The 22,885-nt window shown below is 39.3% G+C and overlaps 4 protein-coding genes across 6 annotated transcripts; 2 read left to right on the top strand and 2 right to left on the bottom strand.

The window, feature by feature from the left end:
* Positions 1-1,488: 1,488 nt before the first annotated feature.
* On the bottom strand, positions 1,489-5,489 carry LOC131330476 (protein FATTY ACID EXPORT 5). 2 transcript variants are annotated; one of them, XM_058364075.1, is made up of 3 exons: positions 5,018-5,480; positions 3,878-3,965; positions 1,489-1,829 (listed from the first exon to the last, which is right to left on the bottom strand). In XM_058364075.1, the coding sequence occupies exons 1-3, from the start codon at positions 5,214-5,216 to the stop codon at positions 1,757-1,759; spliced, it is 360 nt and encodes a 119-aa protein (XP_058220058.1). In that variant the 5' UTR covers positions 5,217-5,480; the 3' UTR covers positions 1,489-1,756. The 2 variants fall into 2 exon arrangements, with proteins under 2 accessions (XP_058220058.1, XP_058220057.1); XM_058364074.1 differs by lacking the exon at positions 1,489-1,829 and having other exon boundaries at positions 2,879-3,965; positions 5,018-5,489.
* Positions 5,490-7,111: 1,622 nt separating this feature from the next.
* LOC131330477 (uncharacterized) lies at positions 7,112-8,446 on the top strand. Its single transcript, XM_058364076.1, has one exon. It carries the CDS (start codon positions 7,124-7,126, stop codon positions 8,210-8,212), a length of 1,089 nt encoding a protein of 362 aa, XP_058220059.1. The 5' UTR covers positions 7,112-7,123; the 3' UTR covers positions 8,213-8,446.
* Positions 8,447-9,491: 1,045 nt separating this feature from the next.
* LOC131330479 (polyadenylate-binding protein RBP45-like) lies at positions 9,492-15,478 on the top strand. Of its 2 annotated transcripts, none has more exons than XM_058364078.1 (7): positions 9,492-9,995; positions 11,424-11,898; positions 13,739-13,791; positions 13,867-13,997; positions 14,104-14,200; positions 14,281-14,427; positions 15,122-15,478. In XM_058364078.1, the coding sequence occupies exons 1-7, from the start codon at positions 9,630-9,632 to the stop codon at positions 15,122-15,124; spliced, it is 1,272 nt and encodes a 423-aa protein (XP_058220061.1). In that variant the 5' UTR covers positions 9,492-9,629; the 3' UTR covers positions 15,125-15,478. The 2 variants fall into 2 exon arrangements, with proteins under 2 accessions (XP_058220061.1, XP_058220062.1); XM_058364079.1 differs by having other exon boundaries at positions 9,515-9,995; positions 14,287-14,427.
* A 1,045-nt stretch (positions 15,479-16,523) lies between these two features.
* On the bottom strand, positions 16,524-22,858 carry LOC131330478 (DEAD-box ATP-dependent RNA helicase 32). The gene is made up of 8 exons (XM_058364077.1): positions 22,320-22,858; positions 20,839-21,114; positions 19,863-20,186; positions 19,192-19,383; positions 18,964-19,119; positions 18,321-18,769; positions 17,738-17,901; positions 16,524-17,139 (listed from the first exon to the last, which is right to left on the bottom strand). Exons 1-8 carry the CDS (start codon positions 22,686-22,688, stop codon positions 16,808-16,810), a joined length of 2,262 nt encoding a protein of 753 aa, XP_058220060.1. The 5' UTR covers positions 22,689-22,858; the 3' UTR covers positions 16,524-16,807.
* Positions 22,859-22,885: the final 27 nt, after the last annotated feature.

Consider the following 22,885-nt stretch of genomic DNA (forward strand, 5'->3'; position numbering starts at 1 on the left):
GTGCTAATATGACTAGCGCACTGGCTCAATAGCATTAGTTGCGCCAATGCCAATGTATAGATGAAAAAGATTTTCTTCTACAAACGCCTTGGCCTACGTACCGGTATGGGTGTATATCTCATTACTGCTCTGGATTGACCATAACCAATATTTTATATAGTTTTATGCTTTGTTCGGATTGGTGTTTGAATTTTTTTTTTTGAAAAATAGTAGGGGCAATAAGTGGAGAGAAATAAAGAGAGAAATGTTGAAAGTAGGAGGAATTTAGGGAGAATTGTTTGAAAAATTCTTTTTGAATTGTAAAGAGAACATGGCATTAATATATGTACAAAAAACCAAAAAAACTCAAATGAGAGGTATAAAATAAATTCTACTCCGTAACACTTTGATATAAGTTAAAATTACTCCCAATATCAAATTAAGATGATTAATATATTAAAGACTCTAAGTTTTGTTGAGTATCTTAAATTTCAAGCATTTTTTAAGCAAAAGAAAAAAAACCAATTCTTTTTTGTCTCAGCCAAGATTCTAGTGCAAGTCGGGTATCGTTCGGTACAGGCCGATACGCCCGGTATCGACCAATACAGGCCGTCATTTGGGGTGGTACAGAACACCTACTTATGTGTGCCGTTTTATGTCCGGTGCAATACGTACTGGCCAATAATAGTACGGAATTGACAACATTGGTTGCGAATAGTTGTGGCATTTTTTGAATTAACTAAAAAAAGGGCTCTCATGTATAATTTTTCAATTCTTTTGTCCTGAAATAACAAGATCAATTAGACTCCGTTCATTTTGGTATTTTGAATTTATAGGTAATGAGAGTGTAAAGAGAAATAAAGTAATAATTAAAAATAATAATAATTGAAGAGAGATAGAGAGAAAAATGAGAGAGTAATAATTGGATAGAAGTAAGACAATGATTAGAATTCAAAATCCAAAACTTAAACGAACGGGGTCTTAGTTCTTTAATTTGGCATGAAAAAAATTGGAACATTGTTCACACAAGTGATTCATTTTTTAATTAAAAAATAACACCAATTTTCTTGATGAACAACTAGATACTTATCAGATAAAAGGTTCCTGGTCTGGAGAATTAACCAATAACGGCATATCTATATATACAGCAGACATTATAATTGGAAAAATGCTACATGAACACTTGAAATGCAGTACCATGCAAGAAGTCTCTGTGTCCTAGTAAAAAAGCCCCTAAAACCACTTAATCAGATATGGTCCTTCCTAAAACAGCCATGTCCTTCCCCTTTTTCCCGCGAGGGGCTGCGGAACACCAGGAAAACAGCCATGTCCTTCCCCTTTTTTCCGGCGAGGGGCAGCGGAACACCAGGAAAACAGCCCCTAAAACCACTTATATTTGCACTTTTGGATACGCATGATCACTTTAGTTGAACAACTCGAAATAACAAGTAGTGAAAGGATCTTAAAAAGATGATCACGGAATGCAGTTATCATTTACAGAAAGACGCGAAGACAAGCCATAGTAGATAGTGAATTAATGATTTAGCCAAGGAGTCTGATACAACCTGCATTCGATCACCAATCTCGTTCAACTGATTCATCAAAACGCAACTAGTTATGCTATATATCAGGTTCGTTACCTTCTGAAGCCAAATGTAACTCTTTCCACAATACTCTTTTAGCTCAGAACCTAAGCTATCCCAAAAAGCATAAAAAAAAATCTTAGACTGGTACATGCAGCGTGGAATTTGCATAAGAAAACCAAATACAATAACCATCACTCAGTCTTAGGAGGGATATGATTTCCGCCTGTGGCAATCTTGTAGAGATAAAATCCAGTCATGAGAGCACTGCAAGGAAAATGAGACGAGAAGTGGTTGAGGAACTCTGTTAAATATCAATTTAGATGACAAGGCAAAAACAACTGTAAATTTGAGAGACTGCGACAGGTTAACAAACAATCATGAGGGAAATATGCATAGCATGATCAAACACATCATCACCATTGGAAACCCTAGAATCGATTATAATAATACTAAAATTGCTGAAATGCTCTAGTCGGATCCACTACCAATAGCTTGCCATCCGCCTGTGTTCTCATAGGACCTTTTATTTGCGGCAAATTTACATGTTTTGACCGGAGAAAATCTGAACAATTAATCAGATTCAAGTTTACTAGGAAAAACTTAACTAAGAGATGAACTTGAAATACACATGGTGACGGGTTTCCTTTTGTGTGGACATTCTAGTTACGATGGGACAAAAGTTATCTGAACATCCACAATTGAGTTCTCGTGTAACATTTTATGAACTACCAAAATAAATCCTGAACATCCACAATTGAGTTCTCATGTAACATTTAATGAACTACCAAAATAAATCCTAACATGTTCAACAACGGTGAGAGTTTTACCAAAACTCTCTCCAATAAATACACCGCCGAACATGAAAATATCTCTCATATTTTGGTATCAATGCACCACATCTTATCCACAGACAAAGCCTATTTCGCTACTATCAGTCCATCCTAAGCTATGTTGTCAGCAGTCTGTAAACAGCTTAAAATGAGAAATTATTTACTACAACAGTTAGAAACCAGGGCTCGTAACCTTTATCCCTAATGAAACTTCACTGAATTAGAAAGATCGAGTGGGTAGACAACAAGTGCAGACTGCAAGAATTCCTTCAAACTAAGATTTGAGGAACACTTGGCCAATCCTTTTTGCTAAATTCAAAAGATTAAGCGGAAAACCATGATCATGAGAAGAGTATTTGTGTCCTAGTTAAAAGGAAAAAAAAGAAAGACTCATAGCAACGTAAGGGAACAATCTTGTTAACAATCACTCAAAATATATGGAGCTGACACTGTCCCATCAGTGGCGGACCCAGGAATTTGATATTGTGGGGGCACCAATTTTTTTTGTAACCATAATATACCAGTTACAGTTAAGCACATTTACTCCAAAATAATTTTAGTATTCATGAAAAATTAACAATTTTAAAGTATATATGTATTTTAATAATCAGCTACTTGGGCAAACTTGCGTACCTCGACTATATGCGTTAAAACAAAATTATCACATGTTCATCATTTATTTTCCTATTATTAACTCTATGAGTACAAGTTTTGGGAACCAAAAGTATACAAATGCAATATACGGGTTCATATTCTATACCATACAAATGATCAGAGATGCTAGGGAAGTGGACCCACCTTGGTTAGGATTTTAGGGGGGAAAAAACAAAAACAAAAACACATAGCGCACAGGGGGTGACTCAAACTTGCCAACTCTTGCTTGAAGCCTCAACACCCTACCACTACACCAACAAATGACTACTTGCATACATTCAGACATATATAAAATATATACACAAAACCAACGATTTTTTTTTTTTTTAAAGAGCGTGGGGGCACGTGATCCCACGTGCCCCAAGGTGGGTCCGCCCATGTGTCCCATTAATCGCATACTGGAAGTCTTGCCATCTTGTCTGAGTAACATGGGAATCAGTTACCACCCAAGAACCGTTTCATTTCCTACTAGTTGAGAACGCCATAAAAGCCTACCTCAAATCTTCTTAATTTTTCCCAGTTACAACAACTTAGATGGAAGGATTATGGTATGTTCATAAGAATCTTTAACCCACCTCATAAACAAAAGGAGGTGATTGAGTTTCTTAATAAACAAAACGCAGTGGTTCAGATATCCAACAAATAGGAAACCAACTCGAAAAGAAATATGATAAAGAAAGGGCACTAACAGTGCAAATCGAGTGCATTCTAGACTCTCGGAATATTTGGTAGAAGGTAAGGAAAATATGTATCGTAAAACTAAGTGCGATAGAACTCCCAACATGCAAATGAAAAGCAGAGAAACGGGCATGATTTCTCCTCCAGTACCTGATCCCAGCAACAACACCAGCTGGCATTATCTTAGAGGTTTGAGCATAGCGCTGACCCATGACCAGTGTGAGTGTGGCAGCACAAGCTGAACAAAGTTACATAGATCAGTAAAATTATAATTTAATTTTAAATAGATTAAGATTGCAATGTGAAAATCTAGAATACCAGGTGCACATAAGTTGCGAAAGTGGAGATTATGATAAGCAGTATTGAGCACAACAGAATGATGAGTACCTCAATAAAAAGAACTAAATTTGACGTTTCTATGACCTTTTTCTTTTGTAACAAAGGCAAACCTTAGCCTCAGCATTGCTTTAAATCTTTCATCACAGTTGAAAAATATGGCTACGGCCTATAAGCAAGTCCTCAGTAAGTACAGTTGAGGAAAAAAATCATAAGTTTCACATACAAATTAGATTTGCTATTTCCAAGATATCCCAAGGCGAATCCCACGATAATTATACATACAGTCATGCATAGATCCCCAATTCACCTACACCCTCACAATTACGAGCTCAAAAATACAAAAACACAAACAAATCTGCGATAGACTATGCAGGTAAATTAGATAACCAAGGGGTCACATAATTCTAGAGTACACTCAGAAACGTATAGACTTTTAAGAGGGCGGAGGACCAAAGTTGTTTGACCAACTCTACGACACGGATGTAGGCACACTACAGAACCATGTTATGTATGTTTGATTTGTTTTCCTTAACTCTTTTTTTTTTTTTCTCCGAATGGGACCGTTCTTCCTATTGCAAAACACCACGAAACATCACCAGTTTTCTTCTCGCAAAGCATTAACTCTATCTGCTATTTATAAGAAACCAACTCTCTCTCTCTCTCTCTCTCTCTCTCTCTCTCTCTCTCTCTCTCTCTCTCTCTCTCTCCTGAACTACAAGGTCTCAACTCTGTTTTTTCAATTTCATTCATTAGGGATATTGGGATCTGAGACAAACAAAGTCAAACACAGCCCAGCTACAAGATCCAAACTTTCTCTAATTGAACCATGATATGATGATAAGGTGATACGGTGATACCATAGCTAAATTACCAAAAAAGAACATCAATTATCCTCAAACAGAGCATCAACAGCTACGTACATATAAACATGCATACGTAATAGGCTTTTACCTGTCTCAAGAACCCAGGCTAAGTACGAGTTCTTCCGCTGGCCAAAAGCTTTGAGACTTAGGTAACCAGCTAGGACGAGCAGCAATCCAGTGCCTGCGCCTCCAGCCAAGGATGCTGTGCTCCCTTTACTGGCATAGCCCATGATTCCTCCGCATACAAGAATCAACCCATACGGGATCGTGAAGCAAAAATCATGCATTTTGACCAAGAGGGTATCTCTTGAATCGAGTCTGGGATTAGGGTTTTCAGGGATCAAGAAGATGGGAATCTTTTTTAAGGGTCGAATTTGCAGGAGCCAAGAAAAGAAAAGGAGAGAGAGAGAGAGAGAGAGAGAGAGAGAGAGAGAGAGAGAGTTTCAACTGTGTGGGATTGGGAAGAGGTCGGTGGCAGTGCTGTCAGAATTTCGCGTGTGTTTTACCCACTCCACGGCTCCGATTTTCGGTTGGTCCATCTCCAATCCGTTACCCATTTTCGCGTCAAAATTAAATTTATTTATTTATTGTCTATTTAAAGCATGTCCTATCCTTTACTCGTACTTTATTTTATTTTAAGGTTTTAAATTTCAATATAAACTTCGTTTGATTCGAAGCACTGTAATAGACAATTAAAATTTAATTAAGGATGTAGTTTATATATATACTTTAAGAGAGAAAATATAATCTTAAATCTTTTAAGAAAAAAATAACATTGCTTGAACTCAAGAAGTGAGTTGTAGTGCTGAATAGGTAATACTACTTGAAAATTCAACTATTTGTAATTGTATATACTCCTATATATGAAAGTGGGTTTGTGGTTAAAAACTTAAAAAAATTTCCCAACATGACGAGAACTTCATTGTATATTTTTTGATTGTGATCTGATTAAAACAAATCCGAAATTAGGATTTTGATTTTCACACTCCATTTTTTACTGATGGCGTTCCACTTTGTTTATGAAGTTCTTAGTAACTTCACATTAAAAGTGGAGCGTGAAAATCAGTTCCCCGAAATTATCCCCCTTAAATTTACACTAAACAAATTTAATTTGTCTGTATAACATCTCCGGCTTTTACCCAAAATTTTATCCATATTTCAGTAAAAATGTGTGCAAAAAATGTGTTTAAGTAGGAGCATCTCCAATGGCAAAATCCAATCTTTACCAAGAAAAAAAAGAGAGATGGCTTTCAAGGGAAACATGGTAAATAAGAGGGATAAGATTAGGACAGTGCTGCTATGTGTACATATGAAATGTACATACCATGTACATTTAGATTTTATGGGGTCCACCTCAGATCACATATAGATTATTTGAACCGCCTATTGTTTTTAAATATTTTTTATGGAGCCTTGTAAAAAATCAGCTTAACCCGATGTCGATATTGACTTTTCCTGAATTTGTAGAGGTGAAACTAAGCAGTTAAATAATTTCGCCCCCACAAATTCAGAAAAAAACCTTACCGATTTCGAGTGGCTCCATAAGAAAATGTTTAAAAATAATGGGCAAAACTCTGAGAAATGAGTCTACTTTCGATATTCAAAAAAAAGAGTCTAAATAGCCGAAATACGCGCAGGACCGAACAACCCAACTGTTGGAACTAAAAAAGGGAATTTGAACTAGACCTGGGTGACAAGTGTGTCGGGTCGGGTTAGTCGGGGTCGTATCACAAACCACCCAACTCGAATCCAACCCATTTAAAATTCATGTTTCTCGAGTCTTGTCATTTTCGTGTTTTGTGTCAGAAATACTCCATCCTAACCCGTAAACTTCGCGTCCTGTTTTGTGTCGTGTTATCGTGTCCGTTGCCTAAATCTATATAAAATTACAAATATACCATATTATATATATATATATATATATATATATATATGTTCGTGTTAATGGGTGACACAGATTAGTAACCGTGTTGGTTATGTCAATTTCGTGTCTCGCGTGTTCAACCCGAACCCGACCCATTTAGAATTCGTGTTCTCGAGTCGCGTCATTTTCGTATTTCGTGTCAGAAATGTTCAACTCTAACCCGCTAATTTCGTGTTTGATTCTTATCGTATTATCGTATTTCGCGTCCGTTGCCTAACTCTAGTTTGAACCCCTTTCCTATTACAAGTGCACAAATCTAAACCCAAACGTATGAATCGAATTAGTATGTCGCTCCATTTCCGGATGCAAGCAGGAAAAACCCCATTCTTCCCCTCCCGCAACCCTCTCCGCACCAAAAATAGGTCCAACCTTTCTCAAACCCTAAAACCAGCCCCAAAAATGGTCACAAACACCTCATCCGGAAGACCCATGTGCCATTCTTGTTCCAAACCCTCCCGCATCTGCTTGTGCACTAGAATCAAGACCCCTTCTCTCAACAACTCAGCGGCCGTCACCATTCTCCAACACAGTCTTGAGTTAAACCACCCTCTCAATTCCACCCGAATCGCCACCCTAGGGCTCAAGAATCTCAGTGTGGTGTCAGTTTCTGATGTGAATTTCGAAGCCCAATTCGCCATCAGGCCTCTGAATTCCAATTCTGAAATGGGTTCACACGTGTCTGAGGTTAGGACTAATGGGTCATGTTTTGATTATCAAGAAACCCAAAATGGAGGTGGGTATTCTTCACAAGTTGGGTCTGGTTTAATTTCTTTCACCATTCGCAAATCTGGTGCAGTTAGCTCTTTTAAGCATCTCTGTATGCCCCAGAGTCAACTTGAAAACCTTAACTTTGATCAGTTCTTGACTTCTTCGGTAGTCCTTGATGCTTTATCAAATGGGTTTGTTGTGAAAAAGTGGCAGAACAAGCAGTTGGGTAATGGGTGCATCAAAACTGAGGAAATGGAGGAGTTTGGAATTAGGGTTCCTCCTGGGTCAGCACTACTTTTCCCAAGTGAAGATTCAGTTTTGATTGAGGATATAGATTTTGAGGTGAAGAACTTGATTGTGTTGGATGGAACATGGGCAAAGGCAAAGAGGGTGTACAACGAGAACCCTTGGTTGAAAGCTTTGCCTCATTTGAAGCTGGATTTGGACAAGATGAGCTTGTATGGTGAAGTGAGGACTCAGCCAAGGGCTGGGTGTTTGTCTACGATTGAGAGCATTGTGTATGCACTGAAGGCTGTAGGGGATGAAACTGAAACTGATGGGTTGGACAATCTGTTGGATGTTTTTGAGTCCATGGTTGGTGACCAAAGGCGGTGTATGAATGAAAGATTAAGCCAAATCTCCCTCTCATGACTTCTTTAGTACCTTTTCAGCTTGATTATGCGCATAACTCAGTTGATTCAATTACATTGAGTTACAACAGATTGTTTACTAGAGAATTTGGATCTCTCTTGATTATATTTGGTAAAACCTTAGTGTAAACTTTCTCGGTTGGGGCTTGTGTTGTGTGGTGTCCTTCTAGCTATGTAGGCTCAATTTAGACGAGTAATTGAATTGAATTCAATCCCAAGAGTTGCTTGCAGAATATGATTGATGTGAGATGCATGTTGTTGTATCTACAAACCTAAATACACCATGATTTGCCTTCATGTTCCGAAAGGCTTATGATAGTTTGCAACTTTGAATGGCGTTTTGAGATCGTAGAATGCGAATCCATTCATACTCGATGCCCTTCCAAATGGTAACAGCCATTCGCTGCCGTAGACGTGTTGGCAAAGCAGTTTGATTTCACTGTCAAAACAGGGAATTTAATTTCCAGTCATTCACCAGCGGAGAGCAACTCATAAAGTTCCCCCCATACGAAGAAGTCGTTTTATTTTTACTGATTTGTGCACCCGGGTGTTGTAGCCGTTGTTACCGAACCTGAACTTATTTTGCTGAAATCATGTTCTTGTGACTCTGGCTCGTATAATAATCAAGTTTAGTTTGAGCTCGGATTTTAGGCTTGTCTAGTTAATGAGTTGAGCTCAATACTTAAAAGCTCGGTTTGTTTTTACTACCTCGGCTGGTTTCTAAAAGAGCGGAGCTTGAGCTCAAACACTATAAGGCCCCGTTCCAAAAACCTTCTTAAAAAATAAGCAGCTTATTTATATTTTCAAACTCAAAAATAATGTAAATGAAAAATATATTTTCAATTTTTTTTTGCATCGTATAAAAGATCTCGATGAGTTCTTTCAAACAAGATCCATATTGCATATTTTTAGATTTCAATAAGTCCATAATATTTGAGCTTGAGATTGCCTTCTTAAAAAATAAAGACTTTTTTGGCGTTCTGGAATGGACTCTAAAGCTTGGCCCGACTCGTTTGCACCCCTATACAGTAGGACCAATATTGATGTGTGAGGGAAATAAACGAGCCGAGCTGGAGCTCAAGTTTGAAAGACCAACGCTAACGTGTGAGGGAAATAAACAAGCCGAGCTGGAGCTCAAGTTTTGAAATCGTAAAAGCTCGGCTTGGTTGGCTTGCACTCCCATGTTGGACCAACACTAATATAATGCACGTATGAAAACCGAAATGACAGATGTGCCACTTGAACATATAAGCCCACTCCATCCAACCAAACCAAAAAGCCCACCAGTCTAATCTAAAATCCAATCTAGAAGTAATCAACACCACCGACTTCCCCCACATAAGAAAGAAGATATCCTCTCTCTCATCTCTCTTTCTCTAGAAATCGGGATTAGGGTTCCTCCGACGATTCCTCTAAAGATGATGCAACCAGGACATGGAGTCACTCCAATCCCCTTCGACCGTCAACAACAACAGTATCAGCAGCAACCACCGCTATCGCAGCAGCAGTGGATGATGATGCCGCCTCAGCAGCAGCAGCAGCCACAACAACCACCACCGCCACAGGCGTATCAGCAACCGCCACAACAACCGCAGGCTTATGCTCCGCCGCAGCAGGTGTGGGCCCAGCATCCACCTCAGCAGATGGCCGTGCCACCTCAGCAGCAGCAGTATACGGCCGTACAACAAACCGGTTCGAACGAAATCAAGTCGCTTTGGATCGGGGACCTGCAGGCTTGGATGGACGAGAACTACGTCTACAACTGTTTTGCTCACACCGGACAGGTACTTTTCTTTCTTTTTTCTTTTTTTTAGGTGCTCGATATCTGTCTATATCATGTTCTGAATTTTCCAGCAGTGACCAATTCAATGTTTACTAGTTTAATTAGATTCTATAGCAAGTTCTCAGATTTTCAATTCAACCATTCACTTAAGATTGGCTTCAATTAATTTGGGTTACAGACAGTGATATTATTTAGGAGCAATCATTCGTCTCAAGGAAAGGAAAGAACTGAAGTTGATAAAAGTCCAGAGACGATAGATAATAATGACAGTTTGTTTCAATTTTATTTTTTTATTTTTGCTTTTGGTAGTCTCCCATCTATACGAATGATTAATCCAAGAGTTTAATGTGAATCTAACAAAAATTCAGAAAAGACGATTAAAATACCAAAACAAAAATTTAGGCCCAATGGTTAGCTGCAAAATTATGAAGAGGCGGGCATTTATGTGGAAAACCCTCCTAGAAAGTAGAACAACAGTGGCAAATACCCAAAAGTTACACTATTGGATGAAGAAGAGTAAATTATTGCATCACGATAAGGACTAGAACCCTTATCTGGTTCAGCTGACTTTTGAATCCCTGCAACGCTTTTCTCTCTTGTTCGCCACTAAACGTGACTCTGTCCTTTCAGCCTTATCTGATTGACTAGCACATCATGGTGCTCCTTGCTCTGTTGTCTGTTTGCAAAAGGGGGGGGGGGGGGGGGGGGGGTTACCATGAATCCCATCCCCATGGGATTGAGCAAGACTAGTCTAAAAACCCACCTCAATCCCAATTGTAATCCTAGCCAAAACAAACATGTTATTTACAATCCTACAATCGAATCCTGTGCAAAACAAACATGAATAAATGATTCATCCCCTCATTAATAATTCCACCTCATTCTCAATCTCAATCCTAATCCCACCTCATTACGAATCCCCCTAAAATGAAATCTGCAATCAAACATGCCCAAGTGGACAAATAGAGTAAAACTTGTTTCATAAGGTACTATCTGACACACATTTATGGTGGGTCCAATCGTTATCCTTGTTATGATATCCACTGTTTAGCCAAACTAGAGATGAAATAGGAGATGGGGGCAGATCTCTCTGCATGTCCACAGTGTTTCGTATTTCCCTTTTATTATTGCTTTCTTGTTTGATAGGTTAACTTTATGGTAACACGTGACTTTGTGTTCCCCCTTTTTATTTTTTTGTGTGTGTGTGTGGGTGAGGTGGGGTCTATTGCTGAATTGGGGGCTGAGTAGAGTTGGCATATTGTTAGTTGATGACCAAATTTATAGTTGATTGTGGGAATTACCAATTGTTTTCCAACCAGGGTTGATGGGTAACAGTCATGTTATTTGCCTGAGTTGTGGTTGTTGTGGCTTCATGTTATTTCATGTCTTTTTATCATTCTGATCCTTAATTGGTTTTGATTATATTCAGGTCATGTCGGTGAAGGTTATTCGCAACAAGCTAACTGCGCAGCCTGAAGGTTATGGTTTCATAGAGTTCACAAGTCGTGCTGCGGCAGAGAGTATATTACAGACATACAATGGTGCACTGATGCCAAATACTGAACAGAGTTTCAGAATGAACTGGGCTACTCTTGGTGCTGGTGAAAGGCGGGCCGATGACACTCCAGACTATACAGTATTTGTGGGAGATTTGGCTGCTGATGTTTCTGATTATTTGTTACAAGAAACATTCAAAGTTAACTATCCATCGGTAAAGGGTGCAAAGGTTGTCACTGACAGAATGACCGGGCGTTCCAAGGGTTATGGATTTGTCAGATTTGGAGATGAGGGTGAACAATTGCGTGCTATGGTAGAGATGAATGGAGTGCTCTGTTCTACCAGGCCCATGCGGGTGGGGGCTGCTGCTACCAAGAAACCTGTTGGTAGTCAGCAATATCAGAAAGGTATGTGTTCCAGAGCTCTACCATGATTTTAAGCCTCAGAACACTAATGCACACGTTACGAACTTCTATTAGGTACTTAACTGTTCTTTTTGATGTTGATTCTTTTGAGCTGATATATGTTTGTTGTTCATTATATTCTTTTTCCTTTTTGTAGTAATGATAGTTTGAAGTGATAAGTTTGACTGCTCTTGAGTGTCTAAATGTATATTCCAATGGGATTTCAACTTTGAGGTGGAAGATACGATGAATACGCGAGTCATTTCCTTACAGTATTTAACTTTGTGAACTTGGGCGCATTTAATTCTGTTAGAACTTACATAAAGCTCATAAAACTCATGTTGTCTGAAAGCAGGACAAGAGAGGCTCTCATTTTGGGGGCCCTGGAACTGATTTCAGCCGAAATGATACCACTTTAGTGCGTGGCCTCATTTTAGGTCAGTTGATTTGGTTTATGTCACAATTTTTCTTACCTTCACGTCATATTCTCGTGGCGTTTATCATGCTACATACACATAGATTCCAGTTCCTTTTGGTTACCAGTCCATTTATTTCGTTGTCTTCTACATTTTGTAAATTGAAATTTCCCTTTTCTTTTACTACTTTTACTTAGCATTAAGCCACAAGATTCCTTTTCTTACTTCTTTGTGAATCAGTTCCTTAGCTCTATAAACAGGTTGCTCTTATGGCAAAGTTATCCAATTTAGGGTCCCATGTGTATCTTTTTCAGATTTCAAGCTTTCTTCCCGCTAAGAATGAGTTCTTCTTCTTTTCCACTTTGTTGGTGCTTGTAAGCATATGTTATGCGGCGTTCAGAACCAGTCTTGAAGTTCATGAATTAGAAAGAACGAACAACTAAGGAAATGAGACGACTATTTCTTGAACTATACTGTAAACAGATCTTCCCCTCCATACAGCTATGTATCTTTGTAAGATGATTTTTCCGGGTGTTTTCGTTAGGATGTGTTCTTCTTTTGAATCAACTATTTATTTCACGTGGTCAAGTCCTTGTTTATTAGGATGTTTCCTGTTTGGGGTTTTTGAGATCAAAGCTTATGGTTCATGGGTTTGAACTGTTAGTCTTAATAGTGGATTACGAAGCATAAGACGAGCCGTCAACCACATACCCCACCCCCCACTGCCAAAAAAGGACAGTTGAGAAATTCTCCAAGTTTGGCATGTAAAACATAGCATGCTTAGAATTTTGTTGCTGCTTCATGCTGCTTAGAGAAAGGAAGAAATAAAAGAAAAAAGAAACAATGCACTTCCAGCTGGTTTGTGCAACATGGTTTTTTGAAATTTTTTGTCAGGAAAGTGTCCCAAAACTTGGATTTGGGATGTAACTACAGATGCGGTACCAGGGTAACTTTTTGCATTCCGAGTGAGAATTTTTTGTGGCAGTGACTTCGGTTCTCTTGTGAATCTGCTTCTGTTTCCTTTGCCTCTGTTCTCTGGGGTGTGCCGGTATCCTTATTGTTGTTTTATTACTGCATTCTAGTCATGTTGTGATCTTATTGTCCAAGCAATGAGTCACTGTATGTTCTTTTATGAAGGGTTGAAAATTACCTGAAAATGGAATTTGGCTTGACATAATCAAGTTTGAAATTGGGTTTTTATCAGGGAAATGGAATTTTAAATTGCATAATTTATCGTTGGGAGTGTCATTAAAAGTTTGTAGTAAGCTAAAAATTGCCTTTTTCTGTTCTTGCTTGCTTATATAGCGAACTGCTCTTTGAATTTGTAGGTACCTTTTCTGGGTAAGGCATTATAGTTCTATGTGCCTTGGATAAAACATTTTCTCATCACTATTCTGTGCCTTTTCACATACTTTTTTCATGTGCAGCTACCTTCAGTCCTCAAGCAAGTCAAGGCGAGACCGATCCAACTAACACAACAGTGGGTTGTTCGTTTTGATTTTGGGGATTTTTCTTACAGAGAATATGTTGGTAAACCTTCACATTTTGGGTGCAGATATTTGTTGGTGGTTTGAACGATAGTGTCTCAGATGACCATCTGAGACAAGTGTTTGGCCAGTTTGGTGAGTTGGTTCATGTGAAAATACCAGCAGGCAAGCATTGTGGCTTTGTTCAATTTGCTGATAGGTAGGAAGCACAGGCCTTCCGTGTACAAGTTCTGGGCCCTCTGGCAGTTCCCTTTCATGTCTGTGTTCATAACTTTTTTTGTCTGTTGCTTGCATTTGCTTTCTAGAGCTTGTGCGGAGCAAGCGCTTTCGACGTTGAATGGCACTCAGTTAGGAGGACAAAATATTCGACTTTCGTGGGGTCGCACTCCTTCGAGCAAACAGGTTCACTTATCTGTCTACGCTTTTGAGCTATATTTGCTTGTTACTTTGTACCCGTGTATCTGACGTTGGGATTGGGCCAGGCTCAGCCAGATCAGTCTCAATGGAATGGTGCAAATTATGGATATGCCCAAGGATATGAGGCATATGGTTATGCACCCCCTCCTCAAGATCCTAACATGTATTATGGGGCCTACCCCGGATATGGGAATTACCAACAGCCACAGCAGGTAAAAGAATGTTATAAGCTTTTGCGAAATTCGATTTTGCAAAATTCGATTTTGCAATTAGAGATGGTATGAACTTGCGAAGTGTGGGTGATCAACTTCCAGAACACTTGCATTCTTTTTAGTTACTAGACTTCATCCAAGATATCTTTATTGTTTATGATCTTTTTGGGTACCTCTTCTTATTTACTCAGTCATGACGCTTTGATATTCTCAGTACGTATAGTTTCATGTATTAAGCTGTTGCTATGATGATACAAGGTTGTTGCCCCTTTGCCTTTTCACCAGTTAACCTAGCAATCAGCAAATATGCAGTCTTTTTCTCCTTGTTTTCAATGAAAACTATTTATGCATATCCTTTACTACAACTGCCATATGGACCATGTTGCATGGTAAATCTGGCTCTAGAATCTGGTTGGTCTTGTAGCCCGATAGCAGAAATTACTGAAACCATTTACCCCAAGATTGATTGATCTTCATGGCTGGGATTGGGTTTAAAAGACAACCCTAGAAGTCAGTCAAAAATGAAAATTGAAAAAGGAAGAAGTAGGTAGAGCTCCATCATGTTATTAGCTTCAAGGCAATCGTTGGTCACCTGCATCTGTATCTGACATTCATGTATTGGTTCTGTGATTATGTTGACATGATTATGATATGCACAAGGAAAAATGACATGGTTGTGTTTCTCTCTTCTCAGTGATCTGTTGCCACCCATAGAGAAGTGGAGCACTGTTGATGGATCCATTCGGTTCATGTTTGACCTAGTTAGCAGCAAGTCACCCAGTCATAATCAATGTTGCTGTGATTTGATGGTGCATGTTTGTGGAATTAGCGCGCTCAGAGAATTTTACTCAGCTTGCATGTTATTTCTCTTTTTGTTGCCCGTGTTTTGTGTTTTATCTGTTCGTTGGGATTCTACCGGAGTTTGTTCCAGTCTATGATGATATTGTGCACTTATACTGTAATAGCAATTAGCTACTAAAACTTGTCTAAATTATGGAGTTGGATTAATTATAATTTATTATCCTCTCTCCTTTGAGTGTTTGGATTTTTCTGGATGAGGGATTCATGGAATATGTTTAGCTGCTAGTTTTAAGTTGTATTTTGAGGGAGATCTAAGGCAGAAGTTTAAGGCTCTGATTATTTGTGTTACATTAGTAGCCCCTCCTTGAATGATTACTTGTGTGATATTAGTAGTCCCTCCTTCTTGAATGTTTGTTCTTATGCAAATTCTACGGGAATCCAACATGCAGCCTTGGTGCCTCCAGGCTCTGATAACTTATCTTTGTATTTTGTTTGTGTGTGGGTTTTTTTTTCTCTTGTGGTTTGTTTAAAATTTGTGGGATAGGCAAAGTAATGATGGATGGTACTACACTATGTGCCTGTTTGTTAGCTGGACTATTTGGATTAATAAATTCGGCATTTATTAATTTGGTGTTTAGTAGGCACATATGATTGGTCCCTCTACATCTGGACTATTTACGGGCAACTTCAATTATCCCTTTTTATTTCCAAACTTCGATATTAGAAGAAAATTTGAAGAACAAACAAGTAATTTATCACCTTGTTGCTTCATCCACCTAATTTTATACGCCTAGACAAACCACCAACCAAAGCAAGTACGTACATTTATCTTTTCCTTCTTAATTAATCTCCCCTAACAAACGAGCTCTATGGGTACAACTTTTGGACGAAACCAAGTTATTTCCTCTCTGCTTTTACTTTCTCTTTTGGTATAAAGAGCACGTAGCTACCAAAGGCAATGAACATTATTGCCTAACAAATATTCGTCTATCCAAATCAAGATTTGTTTTGTGATAGAGATAGGACAAATATACATCAAGCCAAGTTCATGAAGTGTTTCATCAATGGGACAAATAAGAAAACAAATAACTCTCATGGAGGAGGAAGAAGAAATAATCAATCTTTGGTTTTGACTAAGAATAGACCCTTAACCTCTCATTTGAAATGATCAGTTGGTCACAGGACAACAATTTACCAAGATTGGCCATCTAAATCTCTTACTGTTAGGGAAGTCGCACCGAATGTACACCAAACCGTATGAAAGACTTCTGATCAACTGTGCAAGCAAACGAATGGAATTTGAATCTCTCAGTATATAAATGGTTCTTGTAGCTATAAAAGTTCACAAGCCGAGCATTGGGGACGACAAAATTGACAAGGAAACAACTCAAACAAGCTCCAAGAAAAAAGGAAATATGCTCAAAATTATTCAACAAGATCAACATTAGGTTGCCTCACTGCAAAACTGATTTTTTTTTTTGTTTTTTTTTGGTACACCAGAAAAAGAAAAGAAACAACAAAAATCAAGGGCCAGCTCCCCTCCCAACAGCCACTCCCGCCATATCACTACAAAACTGAATTAAGAGTGCATGGAACTCAACAACTTGAGAGCCAGTTCCTCTTGTTCTTTCAAAGAAATAGAGTCGGCATTGATAGTGCTATCTTTGTCTCTCTTACTCTCAGCATCATCACTGTCGCTATCAAAGTACTTCTTCGATCTTTTATTGGTTCGGTCTCCATCTGACCCAGAAAGATCCTCCTCACCCTCAATATCATCCTCGTCCTTCCGTCCCCTTCTTCTCTTCATCTTCTCCTTCATTCGTTTCTCTTTACGACGTTGACGATCCAGAAGCTTGTCTTCCTTGTCCTCCTCCTTTAACTCTTCTCTCAAATTTGCATATCTTTTACTTACTGCCATAAATTGAAACAAAGACCAAGTAAATGCATGCATTTGATATCAATTGTTTTTTAGACCTCTTCTTTCTGTTTTCAATGACCCAGCTCTAGATGAAGGTTTCTATGGGTTCAAGGCATTGACGAAAGCTTTGCTCAAACTATAGACCAACTTCATAATCAATAAGACCCCATTTGTTTGCCCGGATTTGAGCACCACATATCGAAGGTGACCACAAAACCATGAGATATGAATTCCCACGAAACATGAAATATTTTACTCGACATAAAATATATAATCCCATGGAGGACATGATACTACCAGTCCCCACTGTTAACAGGATGTGATTATATATCTCTGGGATATTTTCCTTTGCTATCAGTCCAGTCAAACAAACAGGCCCTAATGGTCCTTTGTTAGATAAGCACTGGACGGTTGAAATCAAGTCTAAAGTTTCTCAAAAGGAAGGAAAAATGGCAAATAAGTAGACAGAATGTATTCAAATCACCTATACATCAATTCACAAAGACTAAATTACCTATTATTTATGCAACAAAGCCTATCGTATATATTTAAGCTACTAGCCTACTACAGCAACTCAATAAAATCAAGTACCTCTATCTTCATCAAGCTGAACTGAGCCATCGCCACTTATCCTGTCAGCTAATGTTGCAAGTGGGGGCAGTGTGTTGCCTTCATCGTCAAAGACAACTCTTGTACCCAATGGTCTGTGGACATTAATTTTCAGTTTCTTTTTCTTCAAAATCCGTGTTCCTGGCCTACAAAAACAATAATGAAAATCAAATCCAACAGAAGCAGATTATATCACTGGCAACATGCATGAGGATGGAAAATAGACCAAAATAGCTAAAAATCTTGAAAAAAGCAGTATAAAGTGTTAAAAAATGGTGATCCAAGTCATCTGATATTTTGCAGTCTTTCTTTCAGGAGAACAACAATGGATGATTAGAGTCAGTTGGGTTGATTTGTAGGGGGAGATCAAGTCATTAAGAGTTAAAATAAATTGGATCTACCCTCACACACAAATCTCATATAAATTCCATCGCAAGGCACTTTACATGTAGCCTTGGGACAACTGAACTAGTGCAACTCCCAGACCACATCAAGGGGCGGTATTTTTTTCTGAATTATGCGCACAATGCAGAATTCTACTACAGCAAGGAAGAAAGTGACATACTCAATATCTGCTATGTCAGTTGATTTTCCTTGCCCACCATGGGGGGTTTCCTTAGCTGAAAGAAAATCTTTATCCACTTCTTCTTCGTCTTCTTCGTCTTCTTCAATTTTACCGGTAACTGGACTTTCTCTCGGAAGCTCAAACAAGTTCTCCTTGCTATAATTTTCTTCTCGAAGAGAAGATTCTCCTGACACTTGCTTTCCTTTGCTTTTCTGGTTCAGAAAACGGATTTTCGGGGTCATTGGCAGGCCCAATGATGCTGAGAATTCTTCAATGGGGAGTTTCGTAACATCAAAAACCTCCTTATCCCGATGTTTATGTATAGACCTCAAGTACGTGATGAATGCCCTATGAGCGAGGTGCCGCAAGTCTACTTCCTTCTTGTCATCTTTCTTTGCTAATAAAGCTGCCAACAATCCAGAAACAGGTTGCAGCCTTTTTGTGTTTGCCTGAAACAAACAGCATGAGACAAGAAGTTAATTGTATGAAAAGGCTCATATATACCACAAATACCATGAAAACACAAATTGACCCAAGCAATTTATCAGAACGCTCCTGTATGACAACAAAGGGCTTGCTGGCTTGACCGTGAAACTGAGTAGATATAGCAGTTGCGGAAGATATACTAAATGGCACATGATACCTTGATAAACTGGATGGGTATCTTCTTCTCCTGTAACTTTTCAAGCATCTTCATTTCTGAGGGCACCAGGAATAAAACTGACTTCCCACCACTAAGATATCGAGCAGTACGTCCAACTCTGTGTATGTAAGCTGCAACGTCTTCTGGACAGTCCACCTGATGCAAGGTCAATCAGAGTAACGACCCAGCCAAATGAAGTATTGCTCATTTGAAAAACCAATAACTCACCTGGACAACCCAATCAACTGCCTTGTTAAAATCAAGGCCCCTTGAGGCTACATCAGTCGAGAAGAGAACTGAACGTGTCTCACAAAACTGAGAATAGATTCCCATCCTTCTCTCCTGCTTCATCCTTCCATGAAGACATTTCAAGGGGATTCCAGGATGGAGCTTCTTGAATGCTTCAAACACAAATCTTACCTGTTGAATAGCAGAAGTTGAAGTCAATAACTAAAAAAAAGAGAGGTGCAAACTGATTCACAAATACATGGACCAAAAGGTGTCAACGAAGAAGAGAGCGGTGAGAAGAAAAAAAGGGTGGCTGTGGCTATAATTTGCAAGACATCCAACCATTTGTTTGTCATCCCACATAAATGAAACGGAAATGTGGAAAAGCTAAACTCCAAACTATCTTTCTCACTTTACCACTGATACAAAGCTCTGTAAATGCATTAACACTACAAACATTGTGGAGGAGTTCCTAAAATGGGAAGAGAATTCCAATGCATGGAAAGAAGATAGAGGGTAACTTTAGAATTTCACATAAACTGAATCTACTATTTCTAGAGTCAATCTGTGTAATGTCATGTATGTCACCAGAGTTGTCGGTTGCCCATCCGTAATCTTATCATGAAAATAGTAATGCCTTCTCAAGGAAAAACAAATGATGTGTGGGTCACCTGTTTGCAGCTAGAAAGAAAGACAAGGATCTTTGAATTAAGATGTGACTTTATAAAGCTCCACAACATATCCAGTTTTTGATCAAGCGGAACAATCATTGCTGTTTGGTGCAAGCGATTGGGAGTGGCAGTTATGGACTCCTCATGCACACTAAGGTACTCTGGATCCTTCAAACTGAGTCTTGCAAGATCCTGAACTGACTTCGTCTGAGTTGCGGAGAAAAGAAAGGTTTGTCTATGCTTTGGTAGCTGTGAAACTATTGCGTTCAATGCCTTCTTAAATCCCACATCGAGGATACGATCTGCCTCATCAAGGACCAAAACCTGTTCCCTAGCCAGCGAAAAAAACCCAAATCAGCAATAATGCAATCAATCTTGACAAACTAGGAGTATATCAGTTTGTATTGCGCTCTATGAAAACTTCCAACGTGAGACAGCAAATGCATCAAAATACCTTACTGCCAAAAGAAAGATGTGTTATAATTGGTTAGGATAAACCAGGTGAGCTATGATTAGCCTGGCTGGGCTCATTTATAGGATGAGCCTCAGAATAAGGCTCGAGTTCCTTCAATCAGCGAACGAAAGAAGACGAATGAGCCAAGCTCTTGCTGCTTATGTACTTATCGGATCGTCATTTGCATCCCTAGGTGATTTGGCAGTGGGGGATGAACAAGACAATAAAAATGACTCCTTTATTACTCATGTCGCGATGAAATATAGTCTCTCTTTCCCACCATAAACCACATACAATGAAGAAGCAACAGAGAGAATTGAATGTAGAGGAGGAGGGACAGTGGGGGGTGAACCAGACAATAAGAATGACTCCTTTTATTACTCATGTCGTGATGAAATATAGTCTCTCTTTCCCACCATAAACCACATACAATGAAGAAGCAACAGAGAGAAGTGAATGTAGAGGAGGAGGGAAAAAGATAGAGATAGAGATAGAAAAGGGGAGTAAAAAAGTTATCTTGACCTGTAGCTGAGAACAATCAAAATTTGGAGTCTCATCCATGTGCTGAAGAAGCCTGCCAGGAGTGCAGACCAGGATGTTCAGATCATTTACATGCTCCTTCTCTGTGTCAATATCTTTGCGACCACCAATTAGAAGGCCAGCACTAAAATTGTGGTGTTTTCCAACAGACTTCAATACGTCGAAAAGCTGGGCAGCTAACTCCCTTGTAGGAGATATTATAATGCTGCCAACCCCATCCTCTGGACCCCATCTCGCTCTGTATAACTTCTCTAGAACCTGAAAAACAACAGGACGTTAAGGCATCAAACTGAGTCCAATATCTTGAAATGCACCACTCCAATATGTAAACTTCCAAAATTCAAGAGTAGGTTTGAGTAGCATTACAAGCCATAAGTCTTTCTCATCGGTCAACTCGCAGTTATGCTTCAGACGCTTCGCCCTTACCCTTTCCCTCTCACTACACAAGACCCTCTCCCATATTAAATTGGTCACCAGAATCAAGGAAGCCTCTTGTCGAGTAAATAGCAGTTTTGTACTTCATTGACGGCTTATTTTCAAGTTGAGACTCAAAAAATACCATTTAAAAGTCTAACAACAAATTCAAGTCTCGTTTGACTAGTTTTATTATGCCCACTCCAGATGAATCTCTCTCTTTTTTATCAGAACTTAAATTTGCATTCAATTTGAGAAAGAATACAAAGGTGCTCAAAATGGCCAAAACAAGATCAAATTAAAAAAATTGCAAAAAATTGAGATAAAACAAACCAACCCACCAGTCAATATTTAACTTTATACACAAATTTTCTTTTTCCAACTTTTCCCCACAGCAACCAAACTAAGATGAAAACAAAAAACACATTTTTATTCAGATGATCAAGATTTCTTTCGAAAAACTAAGGGTAGTATGACAATTTAGTTGATATAGACTGCAGAATCTTTAATGTTGCTAACCTAGCAGCCAATGTTGTTATTCTCCTTCTTCATTCCAGGATATACAAGATAGATAGGTATGAGCTACGTCACATAAGCCTCCAGTAAAACTACACTCTGCGAATTTTGATAAGGGAAAATGACTGCCCAGGACGTATTTTGATACTTAATACCTGCCAAGAACATGCTGAGAACATTTATTAATGTTGAAAATGTCCTTGGCGGGTAGTAATTATCAAAACCCGTCCTTGGCCGTCATTTTCCCTTCTGATAATTTAATATGATTTCGGGAGAAGCTTTCACGCTCGCGCTCGGTGCTCTGCTGGAGCCTAAATAATCGAGCTCAAGCTCAGCTCGTTTCGTATCGAGGTGCTCGAGCTCAGTTCGTTTACCAAACAAGTCTTCATAAACAAGCCGAGCTGTCATAAACAAGCCGAGTTACAACCAACGTCGGCTCTTTTACCATACGAATTTAACACTCGAGCCAAGCCCATAACATCTGGTTCGTTTGCAGCCCTACTGAACTTAAGCGCTTGAGCAAGAGAACTCACCGGTATTATAAAAGCCAGGGTCTTCCCGGACCCCGTTTTCGCCGCGCCGAGGATATCGCGGGCGCAGAGCGAGTGCGGCAGCGACGCCCTCTGAATCTCGGTCATTTTGGTAAATTTCGCATCTTTCAGCCCGTCTTTCGTCTTCTGAGACACAGGCAACTGATCGAACCTCTGGCTCCCGGTGTAGGCCGAGAACGTGCCGTCGTCGATTCGGCCGACAGGAGCGTCCTTCGGCGGCGGCGGGATAGACAACGGGTTGGAACCGGACTCGGGCCGTCCGTTTTGGATCCATGATTCGAGCAGCTCGATTTCCTGGGCCTCCGAGAGTCGTTTTTGCTTGCGTGATTCTCTGGATTTGGGAGGCCTCATTTTTCTAGGGTTTCTGAGATGCAGGGGTTTATGGAGAGGTGGAGGCAGTAGCAGTGGCTGTTATAGCGTGGAGGAAGACGACGACAAGAGGAGACCCTCGGTTTTAGGGTTTCTAGTGAAAACACCCCCTCTTGAAGTTTTTTCTTACAGTAGTGCCCCTGCTTTTACTTTGAGTCGATTGGTCCCGGGATTCTGTA

This window comes from Rhododendron vialii, chromosome 6a, assembly GCF_030253575.1.
Source record: "Rhododendron vialii isolate Sample 1 chromosome 6a, ASM3025357v1".
NCBI lineage: Eukaryota > Viridiplantae > Streptophyta > Magnoliopsida > Ericales > Ericaceae > Rhododendron > Rhododendron vialii.

Coding starts and splice junctions, on each gene's coding strand:
- LOC131330479 (XM_058364078.1), top strand. CDS start 9,630: ATGATGCAACCAGGACATGGAGTCACTCCAATCCCCTTCGACCGTCAA. Junction 13,792..13,866: donor CCGATCCAACTAACACAACA/GTGGGTTGTTCG, acceptor TTTTGGGTGCAG/ATATTTGTTGGTGGTTTGAA. Junction 13,998..14,103: donor TTTGTTCAATTTGCTGATAG/GTAGGAAGCACA, acceptor TTTGCTTTCTAG/AGCTTGTGCGGAGCAAGCGC.
- LOC131330478 (XM_058364077.1), bottom strand. CDS start 22,688: ATGAGGCCTCCCAAATCCAGAGAATCACGCAAGCAAAAACGACTCTCG. Junction 17,902..18,320: donor ACTGACATAGCAGATATTGA/GTATGTCACTTT, acceptor TTGTTTTTGTAG/GCCAGGAACACGGATTTTGA. Junction 17,140..17,737: donor TCAGCTTGATGAAGATAGAG/GTACTTGATTTT, acceptor AATTTATGGCAG/TAAGTAAAAGATATGCAAAT.
- LOC131330476 (XM_058364074.1), bottom strand. CDS start 5,216: ATGCATGATTTTTGCTTCACGATCCCGTATGGGTTGATTCTTGTATGC. Junction 3,966..5,017: donor AGCCTGGGTTCTTGAGACAG/GTAAAAGCCTAT, acceptor AACTTTGTTCAG/CTTGTGCTGCCACACTCACA.
- LOC131330477 (XM_058364076.1), top strand. CDS start 7,124: ATGAATCGAATTAGTATGTCGCTCCATTTCCGGATGCAAGCAGGAAAA.